The sequence below is a fragment of the Protomyctophum bolini genome, assembly GCF_963924005.1.
Source record: "Protomyctophum bolini genome assembly, chromosome: 2".
NCBI lineage: Eukaryota > Metazoa > Chordata > Actinopteri > Myctophiformes > Myctophidae > Protomyctophum > Protomyctophum bolini.
The window spans coordinates 15,275,299-15,295,354 of NC_137863.1; the positions used below are offsets into that span (position 1 = coordinate 15,275,299).

A 20,056-nucleotide genomic window follows, 5' to 3' on the forward strand; every position below is an offset into this window, starting at 1 on the left:
TTGTGTTGACCCCTATCATTTTGGGCCTCGCCAGGTAGGTGACTCATGTTGTGATTGTCGTCCCATCTCGAGGGAAAAGTAGAGATATTTTACTAAACACGTTTTATACACTTTGAAATGGATATGAAATTGCCGCCGCTTATTTCACAAACTGTACTATCACAGGCTAGCCATTCTAGGGTTAGCCGGCCCCTACTACAACAGTCAACAACATGTGGGCTATACAGGCTGCTGCCCAACCGGTAATTATTACATCTGGGCGCTGTCCATTACCTGAGGTGCTGAAACTGTGGATGATGAATCAACTTAGTTTTGCATTCATTTCACAACATAAATTAAATAAAGGCGAAGGGTGAGGCCAATGGCATTTAAATAGATGACACTATTACTTGGAATAAAATCGAACTTGAACAGCGTAGTTAGAGCTAAAAGTGCCACTTCTAACCCCGGCTGCCGGCAGCTATAATGTGGTACAACAGCCTTTTTCCCCCATCACCCGATGCTTGAATTCTTCAAATACGATACGTAATATTCTTACGCTCGCTTGGGTGCGAAAGGTTAAATTACGTCGTGGGCGTAGGTAGCGGCTTCTGGTAATGGCGACCGTGCCGTAGATGTGTGCCTAGGTTTGTGAAGATGAAGCGGAGAAGAAGTTATCTCTTTTAAGCGTATAAACGCCGATGTTCCCCCCGCAGGAGGACTTTGCGTCTCACATTTCAGCGCTCTCTCTATTAGGGGTCCACTTTGCTTGCTGTACTTTAGAACTTTAGAGATGATGAAGCTCAAGTCCAACCAGACCCGGACGTACGACGGGGACGGATACAAGAAGCGGGCCGCCTGTCTGTGCTTCAGGAGCGAGACGGAGGAGGAGGTGAGTCCGAGGAGGAGATTTATTCACGGCCAACATTGACGCCTCGTCGCGCGACCGGGCTCGTTCGACGGAATCGACGCGTTTCCAGTTGAAACGAGGTGTCAACGAGTGTCACGTCGACATTTTTCACAGTAATAACATGTCATTTATGTCGAACGACACGATCGCGCGGACGAAGTATGACGTTGGGCCAGGCCCGGCTGAATGGATCCCGTGGTCTTCTCTCTGTGAACCTGTAACGTTACATAATCAATAATCAATCGGCATGTGTTGTGTTTCTAGCAGCTGGTACAGACATGGCCTTGGCGGGCTTCTGCTTTTAGTGTTGTTTCTGGTCAAGCAAAGTATTATGTAAGCTAAGTTGAGCCCACCACCACACAACAGACTAGCTGGCAGGCAGCAGTATGCTGGACATTGGTTCATTGAGCCAGGTTGTTAGCAAATAGCAACACGCTATTGCTAAGGCTACCAGGCTAACAGCTGTCGAGTACAGTACAGTGACCACACATCCCAGATCCCATCACAGGACAGACGGGGTGGTTGTTGTGATTTCGTTGTTTGTGTTGATACTTAGGTTCATGCTATTTGATTATCAAGAGTCCTCTTGTAATGTTACTGTTAAATCGGTTGGCCCACATGCTAAAGCTCTAAGACTAACATTAGCTCCATTATGGTATAGCATTAGCCTTCATGGACCAATGGGATCAGTAAACAAATCATTAGCTTTAAAATTCTGAGTCAAAGGGTGTGAAACATAGGGTGTGAAATGACCAATGGCTAGTCCGATTGCAGTAAACGCAATGTCTGGGTTTTTTTAGGCGGCGCCAAACAATTATTCCATAACTATAGCCTTTGTACTTTAGATTCAACATGTGCATATTCTATTCAAATGCATGTGCATTTCCTGAAAGGGGGAGAAATAATAGAAGTTTACTTTTTGCAAGCTGGCTGTAACCTGGTCTCCAGACAGGAAGTCTCAAAGGTAGCTTTGTATTAACCAGGGAGGAGATGACACACAAGGCACATTCATGTCTGTTCATGTTTGTATGAGAAGAAAATCAATAATTGACTATAATGGTCATTTGGATTACAGGAAACATATGGTGTTTATCCATGACATGGAACAGCTATCCTACTTGGCTGGTACCAGGTTTATAGAGACAACTGAAAATATAGTGAAACATTGTTATTTGTTATAACAAGGCTATTTGTAGAACCAAACGTATGACAGAACTGCACACAAACAATAATATAATAATAATAACTAGTTGCAAATAAAGTCTTAATCAATGTGCAGTAGGCCTGTGGTAGGAATGAAGTGACAGCGTGTGTTTAATGACACCTGGAACCATATTGACTCCATTATTTCACTTTATCTAGGTTATCCCATTTTGGGCGGGAACCCCTTTTGGTGTTTTAAACATTATGTTATAATTTAGCTATTGAAAAATAGCAGATCTACAAGCTCATAGTGGCGCGCTAGAGCTTGTAGGTCTGCTATTTTTGAACTGGAATATTTAGAAGATTTTTTTTTTATGTTGAGGTCAGGCCTAAATGGGTTATCTAAAAAGCTCCAGTTCCAGTTGTTCATCTTAGGGGTTGCTTCATGGAGCATTGCACCTGAACATCTAGCTCTCTATTGTCCTGTTCTCTGCCAATTCCTTTTTAAAGTGGATGATGTCTCTTCATGTTGCTCATCAGATCATCTTGCCCTTGTGTGGGCTTCTTGATGATAAGGGCATGGAGAAGGAGAACTAGCATATTGTGTCTAATATACTTGTCTGTCTGTATATAAAAGCATTGCTAATTATAAGCATTCTTATTTGCAAATGTTTTCAGGTACTACTGGTGAGCAGTAGTCGGCATCCTGACAAATGGATTGTCCCTGGTGGAGGAATGGAGCCAGAGGAAGAGCCCAATGTTGCTGCAGCTCGAGAAGTGTGTGAAGAGGTTAGTTCTCTTCTTTTAAGGAACTCTTATAGGAAACATACTGTAGAGAGCAATGGTTCCCAAACGGTGTGCTGCGGCACACTGGCTGGTGTGACTCTTGAGACAAGCCCAGGTGTGCCTTGGGATTTACTATAGAAAAACTATAGAACTATAGAAAACGTTATGAATATTTTGTAAGCGTACAATATCAGCAGTCATAAAAATATACTTTAACCACTTACATCACATTATGGGCATGTCATTACAGGCAAACATTTTTTTTTATTTTTTTTTTATAAATAATTTTTTTACTATGCTTATAGATTGGCTATTTTCACAGGTGTCCCTGAGGAGAAGTTTGAAAACCATTGGTGTTAATCAGTGGTTCTCAAAGGGACCATGGTCCAGGGACCATCTGGGTTCCTTGGGGGGGTTCCAAATGGAACAAGTCTGTAATTCAGAGTTATGGGGGTCCTTGAAATTAAAAGGTTTTGGAACCACTGGTGTAGAGATGACTAGAATAAAGAGCAAAGGATTGAACAGTGATGAGGAAAAAGGAATAGACACTGGAGCAGCTTGGACCTTTTATTCAGGTGCTGCTCCATAGAAATGTCTCGTTTGTGTGTCAACATGACTTGAGTCATTATTGTTGAGCAAAAGGGTTTTGCAAGGAAGTATGACCTACTCTACTGTATGAAGTGGCCCTTAATGTTTCAATGGTGTGGCCAAGGGGCCCATGAGTCTGAAGCACTTCAACTAGATGGCTGCCACTTAGTTTTGACATCACTGGTAAATCCTTCTTTATTCTAGTTAGAGATATGCTAGGCCTGCACAGTAGTGCCAATTTTGAGAAGTAAATGACACTGCGTTCTTTATACAGTAACTCACTTAAAAGTAACAACAACTAAACATAACTACAGTCTTTTGAAAATGTGAAACAGAAACACACCATAGACATAAAAGATTACCGTATGTAAATTATGTCCAGTTTTGTTTTACAAACACAGGATATTATGTTATTAACACCCCAATCACCCAGGACGAAGTTCACCGTCCTTTCTATTAGTAACACCCAGGACGCAGTTTTATCCAAAAGACGAAGTTTATTGATATGAAAACCGATCTCATCGCTCCAAAGCCTAGGAGCGCCTGTTGCGCAACAGTGAGATATTGCGCAACAGTGAGATGTCATCGAAAATGTCCCCCCCCTGTTTAGCCGACGAGAACGAAAATCTTAAAACGTTAATAACTGTGTTAGACAATCGCTGTCCAATCGCTAGTCGCGTTAGATTTAATGATGCCTCCCATTGTTGTCGATCACCTCTAGAGTGTTTTGGCTACATTTAGCTGCTCCAGCCACATCCGGTATAACTTCCGGTCCGTCGGTAAAAGTGCTCTGTTGCTATAAATCGCTTGGGCGTTATGATTTAATAGATTAAATAACCCCGGGCAATCGGAGTGTTAATAGGCCTTTTTAATATAAAGCTCTAAAACAAAGTGTGCGGATGTTCCTTCTTTGTCTTTGATGTTACATAATATGTCCAGAAACATTACTCAGGGTAAAGTCCTCCCTTAGACTCTCATTGGAGTATATTAAAATGTGGTGTTTAAATCATGTCAGTATTTAACACTATGCCAGGCCTAAAAACCTTGTTGTCAGTACTGAAACCTGTTTGCAAGGGCAGAGAGAGCCTATGTGGCAACATCTACAGTAAGCTACAGTACATCAGCGTCATGTTTAAAAGCAGAGTTTAACTTTTAAGTGCCAAAGGGAATCACACTGAGATTGTGCATTAGGTTTCCCAGTGGTTACAGTGCAGCTGTATCATCCTTTAATTCCTGCAAAGGAAGGAACAAAATGAGCCTTTTATTGTTTGTATATCTTCTGTTTTACAGCAAGAAACCGCCTTGTTAAACAGGCCTACATTGTTGTCTAAAGCTTCCAATTTATATGAAGCGTAGCTAACTATTTATTTTACATCTGAAAATCGTAGCATTGTTTGGACCAGTCAAGTGGTTTGCGAGAGGGTGACCATAGCTGAATGGGTAGAGAGGCCGTCGGGGAAACGGTGTCCCTGCACAAAGCACTTATACCTTAACTGCTCTCCAGGCGCTGTGCCCATATTGCCCTCTGCTCCCAATGGCTAGGATGGATTAAATACAGAGGACACAGTACACAACACATTATGTGCAAATGTACTGTGACAAAAATACATTACAATATGTTTCTACTTTCTATTTAGTTTTATCCCAGTGTGTTTGGACCTTTGACTGTAATTAACCAGACTAACCCTATATTTCTCTTAATACATCCATGGTTACCCTGTAGCAAATACTTAAGCGTTGTGGAAAGCACTTTCACTTTTAATAGTTAAAAATGTGGTCCATGGCACTAATAACATCCTGTGTTATAATATCCTGCATTTGTAAAGCTGATTAATTATTTGTCTTGGTCTTTGGATATTTAGAACAAAGCTAAAATATTTCTCGTCCTAAATAGAAGTCAGTGTTCTGCTTATTTAGCTTTTAATGTGCCATGAAATAAAAATGCAAACTTTCAGGGTTGGGGATCAGGGACGTTTTAGTTGTGCCATTCTTAACAGAATGTAACAGAGTGACAAATAAAAGCCTTTGAATGCACACACGGCCAAGGCATTGAATTTCACCCGCCTGTCAGTTGTTGGCAGACTGCTGACTGCATAAAGCCTATTCTCTGTCTATGATCCCTCACACTGATGGATGCTGATATCATCTCTTACTCTGGCTGCTACTCAGTAGATACGGCAGCTACCAGGACCTTGTCGCTTGCCAACATATTTCCCACCGGGCCAAGGTCTATGGTTGGACTTGGAAGTGTCACATTGGTGTCGAAGTTTGTTAAAAGCACTAAAATGGTAACGCGGCAACAGTCCAGAAACATTGTTGTAAAATGGTGTGCTATATGCTCCTAACCCCCTTATTGGGCGGTGGTGTAAAAGGACATACCCTGATCCTATACAGTAGCTAGCTTGTTCTGATAGTGATGGTGATTGACCGCTTATGCTTATTGGTTTGGAGGCCTGCCAGGGATGATAGGGCAGGGACATGAGGCTCAGGAGCAGGCCAAAGGTTATATTTATCTACCTCATCTTGTCTGGCTGTAAATGTATACCCTCAATACATATAGTCTCTGACAATGACAAGATTTAATCATTTATTTAGAATGTGAGTTGGGAAGCATTTTCATTTTCACCAACACACTGGTTTCTTTTCTTTTTTGCCTTATTACCCAATGTCTTGGCACTTTTCTAAGCCTCTTTATGACATACAATGTGGCTGATAGTCTACTCTACAGAATGTAGAGCCGAGACTGTGTATGGTGCATGGAGTCAACATTTATTTATAGTCCGAAACTGGAACCAGAAGAAGCTGCGAAGATGTCAGCAGGCACTTGGCTCTGTATCCAAACCTTGCCTGCTCCACCTTTGGGATAAGTCAGGCCCTTGTCCAACTCCAAATCACTGTTGCTGCCACTAATGGCAGGCAGCAGGGCCAGATTCTGTGTGAATTGAAAAGTGCAATATAAATAAAAATGTATAATAGTGCCTGAATAATTACGGTTGGATTAAGATTGTATTTTAGTTGTTTCTTTCTTCCTCCCCAGAATCAATACTATAATTTGTAGTGTTTCACAAGACCTTTACTATTGTCAGCTGACATAAAATGAATTCACAATCACCTTTCTTTGTATATTCTGTTTTACACTTGCATTGCTAAATCATGCTCCTGTCCATATCCTTATTGAGCCCTTAATAACTATCGGCAACATGAAATGGCTCCATTTGTCCTTCAATTAGAAATATTGTGACCTTTGTGTGGCTTCGGTTCATGGGATGAAAGTGATTATTAGGTTAGTTAGACTAGTCATTTGTTTGTCTACCTTTTTATTTCAAATGTAAGTCTGCTGTTGTGATGTGGCGCCCTCTGCTGAAAAACAGCTAATCATTTATTTTTATTTTAGATACAGTATATAAGAAAAATAAGCTACATTTCACATAGAAAGGATTTTATTTTTTACATGTGGTGTATTTTAATTGTATTTATTTATTTAATAATTAATGCTTGTAATCACTACAATAAAATAAATGTATTTAAAAATGTATTTATAGTTATTGAAGAAATGGTAAATACAGACACTAATACATAGCCATGTGGCCCATAGTACTTTCTATTGCATGAGGATAGTGTACATTTCCCCAGTGAACCCTGACCTTCCAATCTCAGGGTGGAGACACTTAACAGTTACCACAAGGCCACTGAGTGAATATTCATTCCAAAAAGTAACCTTGCAAATAACATGAAAGACTATCTGACATAAATTACGTTGTGCTAATTTCTCGTTTCCTTTTTTTCTTTTTATGAACAAAACAGGCTATTCATTTGAATACTTTCTTCATTTTGCTCAACAGGCTGGTGTAAAGGGGACTTTAGGACGCTTAGTTGGAGTATTTGAGGTGAGCTTTTCAGATTTTATTTTATTTTATTTGGTGCAATGTTCTGTGGTGGGCTGCCTTTAAGTCTGAATGTTTTCCCCAACAGAATGAAGAGAGGAAACACAGAACATATGTCTATGTTCTTATTGTGTCTGAGGTGTTGGATGACTGGGAGGACTCGCTGAACATTGGTAATGTATAACATTTGTTACTTTAATGCTTTAATGACTGGCTTTCTCTGGGCCTATTTGATATCACAACACACAGGGCTTTATTTGTGTGATTATAACATCAGCTCTGTTAACACCCAGCTCTGTCAAAGTAAAGCATTTGTTCTCAGTTCAAGTAGTTAAAGGTCCTATAACATAAAAATTCAACTTTTTCAAATTGTTTAGTGCTTTTTGGTTTCTCCTATGTATTCTATCCATACAAAGACATTTTTGAGCAATCAGGCTTTCTCATCATATAGGGGATTTTATGTAAATTCGTCTCAGAAACAGTTCATCAGATTTGGCCGTATGGTAGATGTCATCCATATCGCCCTACTTTGTATAATCCCAGTCTACAGTTTCCGACTTTGTTTGCAATGTCCGCCAATAACACCATGTTGGTTTTTCACGGCGGCGTGCATAATCTCCTTCGGGTTTATGAATCTCTCTCCCGGGGGGAAAAGGACACGGGGCTCAGAGCTGGGGAGCAGACCTGTGGGGTATAGGGGTGCAGGCTTTAGTTCCGACATACTATTGATCCGAAACCTCAATCCTAACCTAACCCTAACCGCAAGCACGGGAGCAGCGCATGTCGGACCATCGCTTTTTCGCATCGCATCGCATGTCCCCCCGCTTCGGATCTTCGGTGTGTCGGAAAAGCGTGCGCACCCCGGGTATAGGCGGAGGGGAGAGGTAGCCTCGGAGACCGCAGGCGTTTTGAGCAGCGGTACCGTGAGCGGATAGTGTCTGTAGAAGGCGAGTTGTAAAATCGGCAGCGTACCATGGAGGGATCGAGACAAACACCACCTACCCTCCCATGCCCAACAATTAGCAGTGGGGAGAAGTTGAGACACTAGCTGCTTTAAGACCAGGAAAACATTGCAGCTTGTTCTCCTGATTGCACCAACATTGTCCTTGTACAGTAAATAGTTTGTGCCGTTTCAGTAATTAAAGTTATTATGTCATTTATTTTTTTACTTGTTTATTGCCATTTTAAGGTCATTTACAGGCAATTTGTTTTATATTATAAGACATGTTCATTTTCTCTCAGTTGTGTTTGTCATTTCTGACGGAGGCGATCACAGTGCTTTACTTGAGTGAGACGAGCCTCCTCAGTCGGACAGACCGAGCAGATTGAGACAGGCAGTGGAAGCAAGCATATGTAACACATACACAGTGCTCCTCATTGTGGTTCTGCAGCTAAAACTCCTTCAGAAGCCAGAAAGAAATTTCATGGACTAGTTACATCAGAGTGGTGATTTAGGCTCAAACCATAAACCATTAGAAATAAGTTTGAGGGACATAAACAACACAACACCCAAAAAAACGTTTTAAAATGCATGTTCCATCCGCTTGAACTCAAATCTGACAACGGCTGCCTGTGTTGCTCTTCTCTGTCTACAGGAAGAAAAAGGGAGTGGTTTAAAATAGACGATGCCATACAAGTGTTGCTGTGTCACAAGCCTGTGCAGGCCACCTACTTCGAGTCTCTCCAGGAGGGTTGCCTGACCAGCAACGGAACGCCCTTGGCCTTGGTGGCAACGATAGCCGGGGACCTCTCCCCTACCTACAACATCAACCAGAGCTCCGAGACGGATATCAGATAACTAAAACACAAACACTGACGCCCCCCACTCACACCCATCCCCAGGAGCTTATGCCACCGCTCGCGCTCTTACTTGTATCGGTTTTCGGTATGTTATTTTTTTCTTCTCTTTTATCTCAATAAAAATAACATGGTTTGCCTTGCCAACTCCTTGGTGCCAGTATTGTGGCACACACTTGATGACAAGTGAATATTCTAAAACACTTTGTAAATGTCATCTTTGACACCCCATCTTTGAGCCCCTTCCCTCCCCTGTGTCTTTTTCTTTGTACTGACAATTGCATGAAATGTTCCCACTATCCTGAACCCCCCCACTCCCATCCTTACATTCTACTTCCTCAACACGCCCTTAGCGTGGAGTTTATTGAATGCAAGAACTACTTTTTACTGTTGTAATGTAAAAGTGTATACTTAGTGCTTAAGCTGAAGGCTTTCCGTGGTCTTTTTAAATGTCTCCCTCTCATTTTTATTTCTTTCCTTTAGTTTCTGTGGGTGAATGTGCTCGTGAGTATATCCTCCTCTCTTGTAAGGATAGGAAATGTTCTGTCTGAATGGACTGAATTGTGGGAAGTGACTTATCTTTGCATGAGCACTGTTATGTTCCTCTCGCTCTAACTTGGGTGACCTTTCTCATTTTTCTTTTCTTTTTTTTGTGGTAATTTTTTGTCACAGAATTGGAACTATTAAGCCCCTCGATGAGGTTCTTACCAGTTTTTAAGTGTCAAGTATGCCTCTCCCTCGTTTGGGAAGCTAGCCAATCACTACAGGTTTCACTCTCGAACAGAGGATATACTGTATATGAGTATAGAGAGAGCGAGAATGTTAATGCACAAATGTAAAATCATTTTAGTGTCTTTACCTGCTATTTAATCCCTTCAGTCTGTATTTTTTTTTCCCTTTTTTTTTTAATCTCTTGAGTTGAGTAGGTTTTGAATGACTGCAACGTCTTCCTCTGTATGCTAAGAGGGGTTTAAAGCCTGATTTATGCTTTGGTGACAAAGTGTATTTTCAATTGGAAAAAGTGTCTGATACTTTTTCCTGTTTGGAATTACATTATATTTGTCAAGCTAAATCATGCTTCCGGAGTGGTTTTCAAAAAATGATGGGCTCGTAATTTCAAAATGCAGCACATATCACTTGTTTGTTTTTTTTGTTTTCCAAATCAATTTCCAATGTTTTTACACCTCACATTCAGTTTGGTTGATAGAAATTGTTTACATTGTGTTTAATATAGTAGCACTAGACAGGTGTTTTTTAAGATTACTTTAGGGCACTTTTCAGTATGATTCATGATTGATTTTTCTTTTTAAACCATCATTCTTTAGTATTTAATCTGCATCCCCAGAAACACTCAAAAACAACTGCTTGACATTGAAAGTAAAGGAATCTAAAATGCTGTCTTTGGCAAGATGCAGAACAAACAAGCCTTGTACAGTTTGAGACCTCGTTTTTAATATAAATATGTAAAATGCTTTTGGATACTAGTTTTTTTTTTTTTTTCATTTTTGTTTTGATAATTTCTTTCTCTTTCACGTCTGGCAAAAGTCTCTTTAGCCAAGCTGCGTCACTTGCCTCGATGCAGCCCAGAGCAGCTGGCTCAATACTGTGAAACTGGAGGCGCTGTAGATAGCATGTAAGACTTTTTTTTTTTTTTGTAAATTGTTCATTTCTGTATAGATCAAAGGTGAGAGTACAAATGACAACGCTTCTTTAACACATCTGTGAGTGCAACATGTCATGCAAACCGAGGGCCAGAATTATCTACTCGGATCTTAAGAGTGGCATTGGCTTTTTAAAATTCATTGAGGATTTTTTCCTTGATCTGAGAGATGGCATACAATACATCTTAAGGCTGTAGAACAAGGGATGCTGCTGAATTGGTGTGGCTAGGAGTGATGGGCCTAATTAGAATATTCTGAACGTTTTCTAAGATCTGATGCTTACATGTAACCATATCCTTTGTTGTTGTTATACTGTATATACGCCTAAGTGAGATGTTAAAAAAAGCCCACCTCCACTTAGTTTCCAAAACACCTAGAATACCATTTAGGCTTACAGTTTGACAGGCCTGAGACGGTAACAGAGGTTGTGAAGTAGTGGTGAGTGACTAACTTACTGGGTACTAGACAAACCTCTGGATTGCTTTTATAAATTGTCACTCCATAAAACTGGGCATGAGTCAATTCACTAGTAGCACCACTCCTTACATTAATGATAACCCCTAATCTCTGTGTAACTTGCAGATTATTACTTGAGTATTTTATAAATCTCTTGAAATGCTTGACTTTGAACTAGCATTTTTATTGCTTTGCATCAGGAGGGTGTGGTGGCCAAAGTCCTCATTTGTAACATCCTGGTACTTTAAAATGTAATACTTTACATGCCAATTTGACCTATTGAGTCTAAATTTTGTATGTGTACACTACAGGATGAAATTGTACACGGCTGGTGGAAATTCCAAAACATGACCCTCTGTGGCCCGACAAGGGACTAAACCAGTTGAAGGTGAATGGTGATAACAGCTCGATGTGGGTCACAGCTGCTGTCAAAATGAATGTGAGGAGGATTTTCACAAGTACAGGAGGCCAATGACTGAACATTTATGACCACTTGATTTTGTTTTCTCTCTCTGTGATTTTCTCTGTTATTGACAAGATAATGTCTTGTACATAGCTAACGCAGCACCCTTACAAACCAGAGAGCCCTTCTCTCCTCTGGCTTTGGTCAATGATGGTTGGTGTAATCTTGCCTCCGTAATCTTTGACTCCAAATTCAGTCATTTCATAAATCTCAGAAAAAGTAGATTATGGACGCTGAGGTACAGGGGGAGCAGTGAATAACGAGGTAATGTCTCTGAGTTGGAGCCTATATGCATCCTTACTTTTCTTACTGAGACTTCTAATCCATCATTGGATTTGACTGTTAATTTTTAATTACATCAATGCTTAAGAACCATTAAATGAATGACTACATTAAATGGATGCATTTAAAACAAATAAAAGAGCTGGTTTCAGTTCAAAGTAAAGTCCTTAATTCCCAGTGATTCTTGATTGCTATTAATGGCACCATCTAGTGGTTAAAGTAGATATACCATAAAAGCACATCACTGTAAAATGATGATCATCACATTTTCTGCAGTCACAAGTTTCATTTAGCATAGCCCCTGTGGAAGTTATTTCTTTCATGTCATGTTCTTAATTGAGCAACCTTAATAGTAATTCTAAACTTCATTAAAAATGTTAATGTACCTAAAAAATACTTGGAACTAAATTGAATAACACGTGCACTTGTCGCCATTGACCTCAGCCTTGAAGTTACCTACAGTACATATTTGTTGTAATTGTATTCTCCAAGGTATGTGTCACTGGAATTTTCTTTTCCTCTTGTCATTTGGGACTGTGGAATAAACCAGTGTGAGAAGACTGAAGATTGTAATATAAATGTGCCAACAAATAAAACACCAGTATTTCACAATTCAGTCCATTGTCTGTTACTGTAGCAATCTATCCTGATTACAGTAGTAGCAAGTTATTAGCCTGGCTTTGGCCAGACTGATAACATGGATTCACTCACACCTCGAGTGAACACCTGAAACTATTAGTGGCTTTAGATGGGATGGGTTTCTAATCGAACACAACTCTACCAGGAACCCATCTACTCCAGTCTAGTTGCAAAAAAAGAGCTCTGCGTTGAATGATATGCCCCTATTAGAAAATGTAGATTTCATTCCTCCAGTGTAGAGTGGTATGATTACAGTCCAAATCATTTGATGGGAATATTTAAGTCTTTCAGAACTCTGACTATATTACAAGAAATAAAGCCTATAGAGAAACGATGTAGAATAGAACCCATTTCATCTCTTTGCACACATCAAATTAGACACTTCATATCAAAGGACAATGGGAACTAGAAATTTATTCTATTGGATGACGCCTGGTAAATATTAAATGTCAAGAGGGTTTTAAGACTCCTTTGACAGCCTGTTTTCTCCAGAATAAGGACACTAGGGTTCAACATTCTTGTCATGACCACTCACTGCAGGACACCAGATATACCGCCTTTCTTCTGTATGCAGTCTCAACCCCACCATTGATAGCCATTAAAGTGTATTAGCTGGGGGCTCACCGGCTCAGCACACAGCTTTGAGGGCTATGTGCCGATGTATGATTGGCTGATTGCCAACTACTGACTAGGGGCTGTTTGAAAGTTGAACACCCAGTTGCAGAAGCATGTCGTCAGTTTGGTGAGTTTTACAAATAGTGTATGACTGAATTGAATGCTGAGCTGTACCTTGCTTATTGCTCTTAACACTGGGTTAAGAGCATCTGCTAAATGCCTAAACTGTAGTCATGAAGGCAGCCATGGCTGAATAGAGGCCATCTGGGAATCAGAAGATCCCTGGGTTGAACCAGTCTGTGCTTATAACCACTAACTGCTCCAAGTGGTGCCCAAAGCTCCTAAAAGTTAGTATAGGTAAATATATCCCAAAGGTTGGGGTCATTAGTTTACTCTCCAGGTGTGAAGGCTGTATTGGATGACACTGACTGCTTCATGCAGTGGATCGTTTGACCATATGCGAACTGCAGTCCAAGATGTCAAATACAATTACTATTAAGATGGAATAAACACAACATGGGGGGAGTGACTAGTAATTTGCCAATAGAGGGTATGCACATGACATCATCATACCTGGAAGTTATGTGTGAACGTCCACTGAGTGGCAAAAAACGACTTTCTGGCCTTGACAGCCCATTCATCTAAACAGAAAAGTCTTGTCTGATTGCATTAATCAATGTTAAACTCACCAACATTGCAGCTGTACGAAAAGCTTGAATTATCCTCCATCTGCAAAGTTTGTTTCATAAAAATCCACCATAGAAACATTATGAGCTACTTTCTGTAAAGAAATGCACTGCATTTAAGTGAGTTTGGAAGTGCTTGGTTTCAATAACATTTTGCTGACTCCTGCATTATGACATATAGGGCGAGTTCGGAAATGCGCCCTGAACGCACTGGTGTGCTCTCGTCGTTCTTTATTCAGTGCACTCTGTGCGTTGTCGTTCGAAAATCCAGTGCGCTGTGCACCGGGTGTGCCCGCACTGAGGGACCCTACCCTGAAGCTGGGGTTGTCCGGTGTCAGCGGTGTCAATGCGTCACAGCTGTGGTCGTTCGTAAATAAGGCACACTGTGACGCCACCGCCCACCACACTAAACAAACTGACCACATTCCCTGTGCGCATTTCCGAACACACCCTTAGAAACAGGTACCACCTGCAGGGCGGTTGAGTGATTTCCAACGAGCGCTTCCAAACTCCAACACTGCTGCTCAATGTTTTGCCACTCAGTGAGTGGGGCGTGTCCTGATGGGAAAAACATGCATGTGCATACTCTATATGCTTCTGTTGACCCCCCAACATGGGTCAACTTTAAGTTACCCAACTTTGAGGAGTTTATACAGCTTAAGTTACCATAGAAGTTTTTGTAAGTGGTAAGTAAATAACCGATACACGGTCAGGCATGTTGTGTTTTGACATTTATTGTACAAATAAACAAATTGAAATTTACTGAGGCCTGTCCTGTCCTCCTCTGCCACGCCCAAAGCCACCCCTCTGTGGAAAGAAGAAAGAAATTGTCAAATTAAACAAATGGCTACAATTACATGCAAGACAGACTATAACAAGCCTATATTCAGTCAATTTACACCTAGAGATAGTTTGTTTTAATAGAACAAAAATATACGCAATTTCCACTCCCCAGGGAATGGAAATCCCTCCTTTCCATCTTCCGATATCACACCATCAATGGTAAAAACATTTAATGAATTGATAAGTTTTCCATTGAAATAAGGCATAGTACACTTACGAACTGAAACTCAGTGGCAGCACCAGCTCCTGCCTCTGCTTTCTTGTCAGCACCAGCTGGAAGGCAAATGCATTATTATAAGTGACAGATGCCAAAATAAACTACTCAACATTCACAAACACCATCATGCAGTCCACAAGCCAGCCAATTCACTATATTCACACAGTGGCCATTTTGCCCCTAAGTCACACTTGGGGACCCCCGCAGGGTGGCGTTTCTTCCCAACGCGCAAATATTACACAAGAGAAAAATGGCCACTGTGTGAATGTAGTTTGTGCCGTTTCTTCATGTGACATACATGGCCATTTATGTAATTTACCAAAACTCATTTAGCCAAAACAGTAGTAATTGTACTATATAAACAACCCAGTGTAAAGGAATGACTGGTACTGTGTTAATGCTTTACTTACCAGGTGCAGCAGAGCGCCTGTATGAGTCTCTGTCAGCCTCTCCTCCACGGTTAAGGCGGGCAGGCCTCTCTCCCTCCATACCTAGAGAACAAGATAGTAAAAATCAGACATGTATAACTGTTACCTGGATAACCTGTAACTTGAGAAAGTCCAATGAAAAGTATGTTAGTGGTTACTGTAGTATCAGTTTTCAATTTCTTATTCAAAAGGCGGACAGAAGATCAGCTGGACAACAATGTATTAAGATTTCACAGCAAGACACCTTTCCAAGTTAGCTTTTAGTGGTTATGACACCCAATGAGCAAAGTAGCCCCAAAATGCTATCATAAAAATGTAATCTTGCCCTATGCCCCAGTCTCTTTGAACAAAAGTCTGCAACTTAGAACATCAACCTTTATTTATATAGCACATTTACACAACCAAAGTTGACCAAAGTGCTTCACAGTAGACAAAAGTATAGAAACAATGTATTAAAAAAAACATGGTATAAGTGATTAGTGAAACATTACCATTCCTCTGTCGAAAGTATTGCCAGCATAGACATTAGTAGCTGGTCAAATAGCATTCATATAATTGATCTCTATCAAAATCTTTCCTTCCAACAGCCTGCATAACATTTAGAGAGCCTACCCTTGGGCCTGGGCCTTGCGGTCTCAGGGCGGATCTGGCGACGCAGGGTGGCGGGCACAATCTCAGGGGGGAGGTGGAGGAAGTCCCTCAGGTACTGGATGCCATCATTGGTGAGGTACCAATAGAAATGGCGCCAGGCAAACTGCTCCTTTACGTACCCACACGACTTCAAGGACTGCAAAGACACAAGCACGCCCAACATGAATTTACATACATACATACACATAAGACAAGCTTGCGTGCCATCTTGAAATAACTCAGTCTACAAGTACAAGCTTTAAATTTAAAAAAAGATACAGCTTAGGTTCTAAATATGATTTATCTGCAAGAGCAATTCAAATGTGGTTAGCAGTACAAATTATGTATACAAGCCTTTGGCCAGCATATCAAAACAAACATTACTTTCTGTACAAAACATCACGTGGCAAGTGACATCAGTAATATGAGCAAAACAGCATGACCCATATACCAATGAATCGACCCAATTTCTTACCAGCATTGCTTTCATTACATGAAGGTTGGGCACATTCTTGTCAGAAAGTTCTGGATGCTTGGCCAGGTGGACATCTTTCTTAGCCACCATGACCCCCTCCTTGAAGAGGAGCTCATAGATAGCAATGCGATTCTTCTTGGGCATCAGCATCTGTCAAAGGCAATGCGAGGACGTTACCCCAAATGACTTGACATACAGCCCCGGCGGGAATGTATATCTAATCTCAACTAGACATATGGCCCCCAGGAATGTGTGTCTGAACTTGTTGCTTGCACAGCAGTGTACATATAACCTTAAACAACCCTAGTACACATACACTACATTTCAACACATCCGGGTCCACTATCTATATTGTACACAAACATCTAAACTAAAAGTATATATGTTATTTTTTCATCTTGCTAATTTAATGCCATTTTGTAACCAGTCTACATTATGTAGGAACTGATAAAACACCATTTTACTCTTGTGTTCCTGGCAATAGATCCATGGTACCTGGCTATTTGAGATAAACGAAACATTGATTCTACTCGTTATTAACGGGATGTGATGATAGCTGCCATTGTGTTTTCCTGATAGCTTTCAGTAGCTAGCCTTTCAGTGGTATTCCGCATACTACCAAGTTGTCAGGTTACATTTACACGTCAATTGCGTTTTAATAGACAAGCTGAGGCCAAATAATACAGTTAGCTATTAGAATTTCCAATCATAGGCGGTGTTTGACAGAAGACAACAGCAGACTAGAAAAATGGCAGTGGTTTGATGATCATATTCGAGCGGAGTTTACTCGGTGAATTCTAACAATAATTTTTTTTTTTTACGATAAATATGCTCGGGAATTTGTCGACGATATAGATTCCCATCACCAATCGACCATAAATGTTTTATAACCCATAAGATGTTTAAGATTAACTTAGATGGAGAAGGCCGGCATTTTCTTACCTTTCCACTTGGTATGAGAACGGAGCCGGAAAAGGACTGAGCGTAGATCACCGGCTGGGTTTATTGTCGCTTCCTGTGTCCGCGGTTTTATATCGCCCTCTCCTGGCACGGGGGTGAAGGGAGCGTATAATACGTCAAATTAAATAAATAAAAATAAAATACATTTTAAAGTTGTAATCGTGTTAGTATTTTTAGTTTGTTAGATTTAACAAAATGTTCTAGTTGTTTTAGCTATCAGAGGCAGACTGGCAGTTACACTAGTGTGTGTTCTTGCCTTGGCTTGCTCGTGTTATAACTGTTATTGGACCATCCCCCAATCCAGACTAATTTATGCTCCGTCGCACGACGGTGTCGCGCGTCGAAAATAGCAAACGTACAAGCTCACAACGCGCGGCATCTGCCACACGCCGTGGGCTTGTAGATCGCTGCTTTGTTTTGACGCGCGACACCGTCGTGTGACGAACTATGAATATGAATGGGGGCCGGGGCTCCTCCAGCAGCCTCCAGGCGCCTCGCCGCCCCTTTTAGCAGCAGCAGCAGCACCACACACGGAAGAACAGCAACGATACAACGGAACGGAGCCCTCCCTGCCTGAGTCCCCAGTTTATGAAGAACATGATAACCTATTGATATCTGCAGACGTCAAACACTCATTTTGTGCAGGTATGTCATTCTTTACATCATGCATTCTTTCATTATAGTTAACTGATGATGGACTAGGCTATATATCTTCTCCTTTTGGAATGATCACTTCAAGCTGCCAGTGAGCCACATCTATTATTCTACGACAGGAATTAACATGATCGTCAACCTGCGTTGTTCTAGGACGAAAAAAATTATAGGACGACGTGAATCAATTTGATACAATATTCGCCTAGTTAGGCCTATAACTTTACAGTTTATCCGTTTGCACGTACACTAGTAATTTAGGTGTTTATGCCAAGTGGGCTATGCATCTGAACCGCTGCCAGACAGACTTCCCATCCCATGGTATGCCAGCCTATAAAGTACTGTTGACTCTCTCGCTGCATACTTTTTAGCAGTTGCTGATGCTGACTTGCTGTGCACCACTTGAAAGCATACACTTGCTGCTGCAGCAGCCAGCAGAGTACTGCAAATGCCTCATGCCCTCATCAAAGATCAGGTCTCTAGGGGGGGTCTCCGCTTCCAGGGGAGCCTGTTTCTGAGTGATTTATTGTTTGAGGACCAGCTGGTGGTGGTTACGCAGTGTCACAATTGCCTGAGGTCGCTGACCTCCATCTGTAGTCTGAGTGACTTTCATGAGAGCTGTCCAGGGTACTGATCCCTCTGACGTCACATCATATAAGACTGTTGCACGATGAGCCTGGTCACTGTCTGTCGATCTGAAATGTCCAACTTTTACATTTCAAGGACCTCCCTCTCAGAGTTACTATCCTGCTAAAAGGTCAATTCAGAACGCCCTCAATTAAGGAACCCTGGGGGTTTCTGGACCCCGCTTTGAGAACCATGCACTGGCCTAAACTAGACATGTATCCTAGTCCTACTGAGTTATTACAAGACACAGCAGTCAGATGATATGATTTAAAAGTGTTATAATGTTTTTGGACTACATTTGCCCATATTTGATATGTGTTGATGTTTCCCAAAGCATCTTTTATTATGCCTATAAATGCAATTCAACAATGCATGCCCATGTCTGTATTGTCTTGTGGATAACACAGGTCAAAGGTAGCTCTGGTCCATTGTGTTAGGAGGATGTCTCCTTAACGCTATGGTACTTCCAACTTCCTGCACACAAATGATAGCCTGTTGACTTCTATACAAAAATAAAAATAATACTTTCGCTACTCACCAATACAAAAAGAAAATATTTTACCGGAACTAATATTGAAATCATAACAAAAAATGCTTATTTTAACAAATGGGAACCACCTTTTTTTAAAGGGCTTGGGGATTGTCATTTGGATTCAATGTGTTGTTTTTAGAAGAGCATGAGCTCAGTAGTCAACTATTCTGCTTTGTAATGAAGATAACTCAGCTAAATATTATAATTCTGACAGGATATACAACACAAACAACATTTTGATATAGGAAAAATAAATCAGAGATGAAATGAGTGAAATGGTTTATAATTGTTAATTTATCCATGTGCTCATTGTCGGGTTCATTTTAGCATGAATTGGTTACCTATCTGTTTTGAAGATATACTATTTTACTTGTGTATGAATGTATTGAATTGTATTGATGTGAAAATAGCATGACCAAGGTTCATTGGGAGTGCAGAGAGAGAGAGAGAGGAGAGAGAGAGACGTTGGTGGTTATGAATCTGCATTCTGCACACATGTTCATTAAAGTGCCCCTATCTGTTTGAGTGCCTGATTTGATTAATTCAAATGACAAATTAGGGCAACCTGTTTGATTTAAAGTAGCCAGTTGAACCCCTCTCCCCTTGATAGGAGGGATGACAGATGAGGATCCTTAATCTAATCAATTAGGCTAAGTCATAAATGGTTCCCCCCCCCCTGCCAAATAAAAGGAGGATTTGACTGTGGTATTCCCTAAGCATGTGTCTGTCCCCCTAGGGAGTAGGACTAAAGGGACAGACACTTTTATTTGACCAATTTTCATTTGTATTTACACAAGCTTCTCA

At 40.8% G+C, this 20,056-nt stretch overlaps 3 protein-coding genes across 3 annotated transcripts in view; 2 read left to right on the forward strand and 1 right to left on the reverse strand.

The window, feature by feature from the left end:
• Positions 1–604: 604 nt before the first annotated feature.
• nudt3b (nudix (nucleoside diphosphate linked moiety X)-type motif 3b) lies at positions 605–12,561 on the forward strand. The gene is made up of 5 exons (XM_080780595.1): positions 605–871; positions 2,711–2,821; positions 7,249–7,293; positions 7,379–7,463; positions 8,886–12,561. Exons 1-5 carry the CDS (start codon positions 773–775, stop codon positions 9,086–9,088), a joined length of 543 nt encoding a protein of 180 aa, XP_080636721.1. The 5' UTR covers positions 605–772; the 3' UTR covers positions 9,089–12,561.
• Positions 12,562–14,603: 2,042 nt separating this feature from the next.
• rps10 (ribosomal protein S10) lies at positions 14,604–17,583 on the reverse strand. The gene is made up of 6 exons (XM_080791580.1): positions 17,425–17,583; positions 16,483–16,632; positions 15,990–16,164; positions 15,360–15,440; positions 14,950–15,005; positions 14,604–14,696 (listed from the first exon to the last, which is right to left on the reverse strand). The coding sequence occupies exons 2-6, from the start codon at positions 16,630–16,632 to the stop codon at positions 14,649–14,651; spliced, it is 510 nt and encodes a 169-aa protein (XP_080647706.1). The 5' UTR covers positions 17,425–17,583; the 3' UTR covers positions 14,604–14,648.
• Positions 17,584–17,972: 389 nt separating this feature from the next.
• pacsin1b (protein kinase C and casein kinase substrate in neurons 1b) overlaps positions 17,973–20,056 on the forward strand; it is a 31,127-nt gene continuing 29,043 nt past the window's right edge. The window contains exon 1 of the mRNA XM_080775296.1: positions 17,973–18,087. The gene's annotated coding sequence lies outside the window, so the exon portion shown is untranslated. The remainder of the gene's footprint in view (positions 18,088–20,056) is intronic.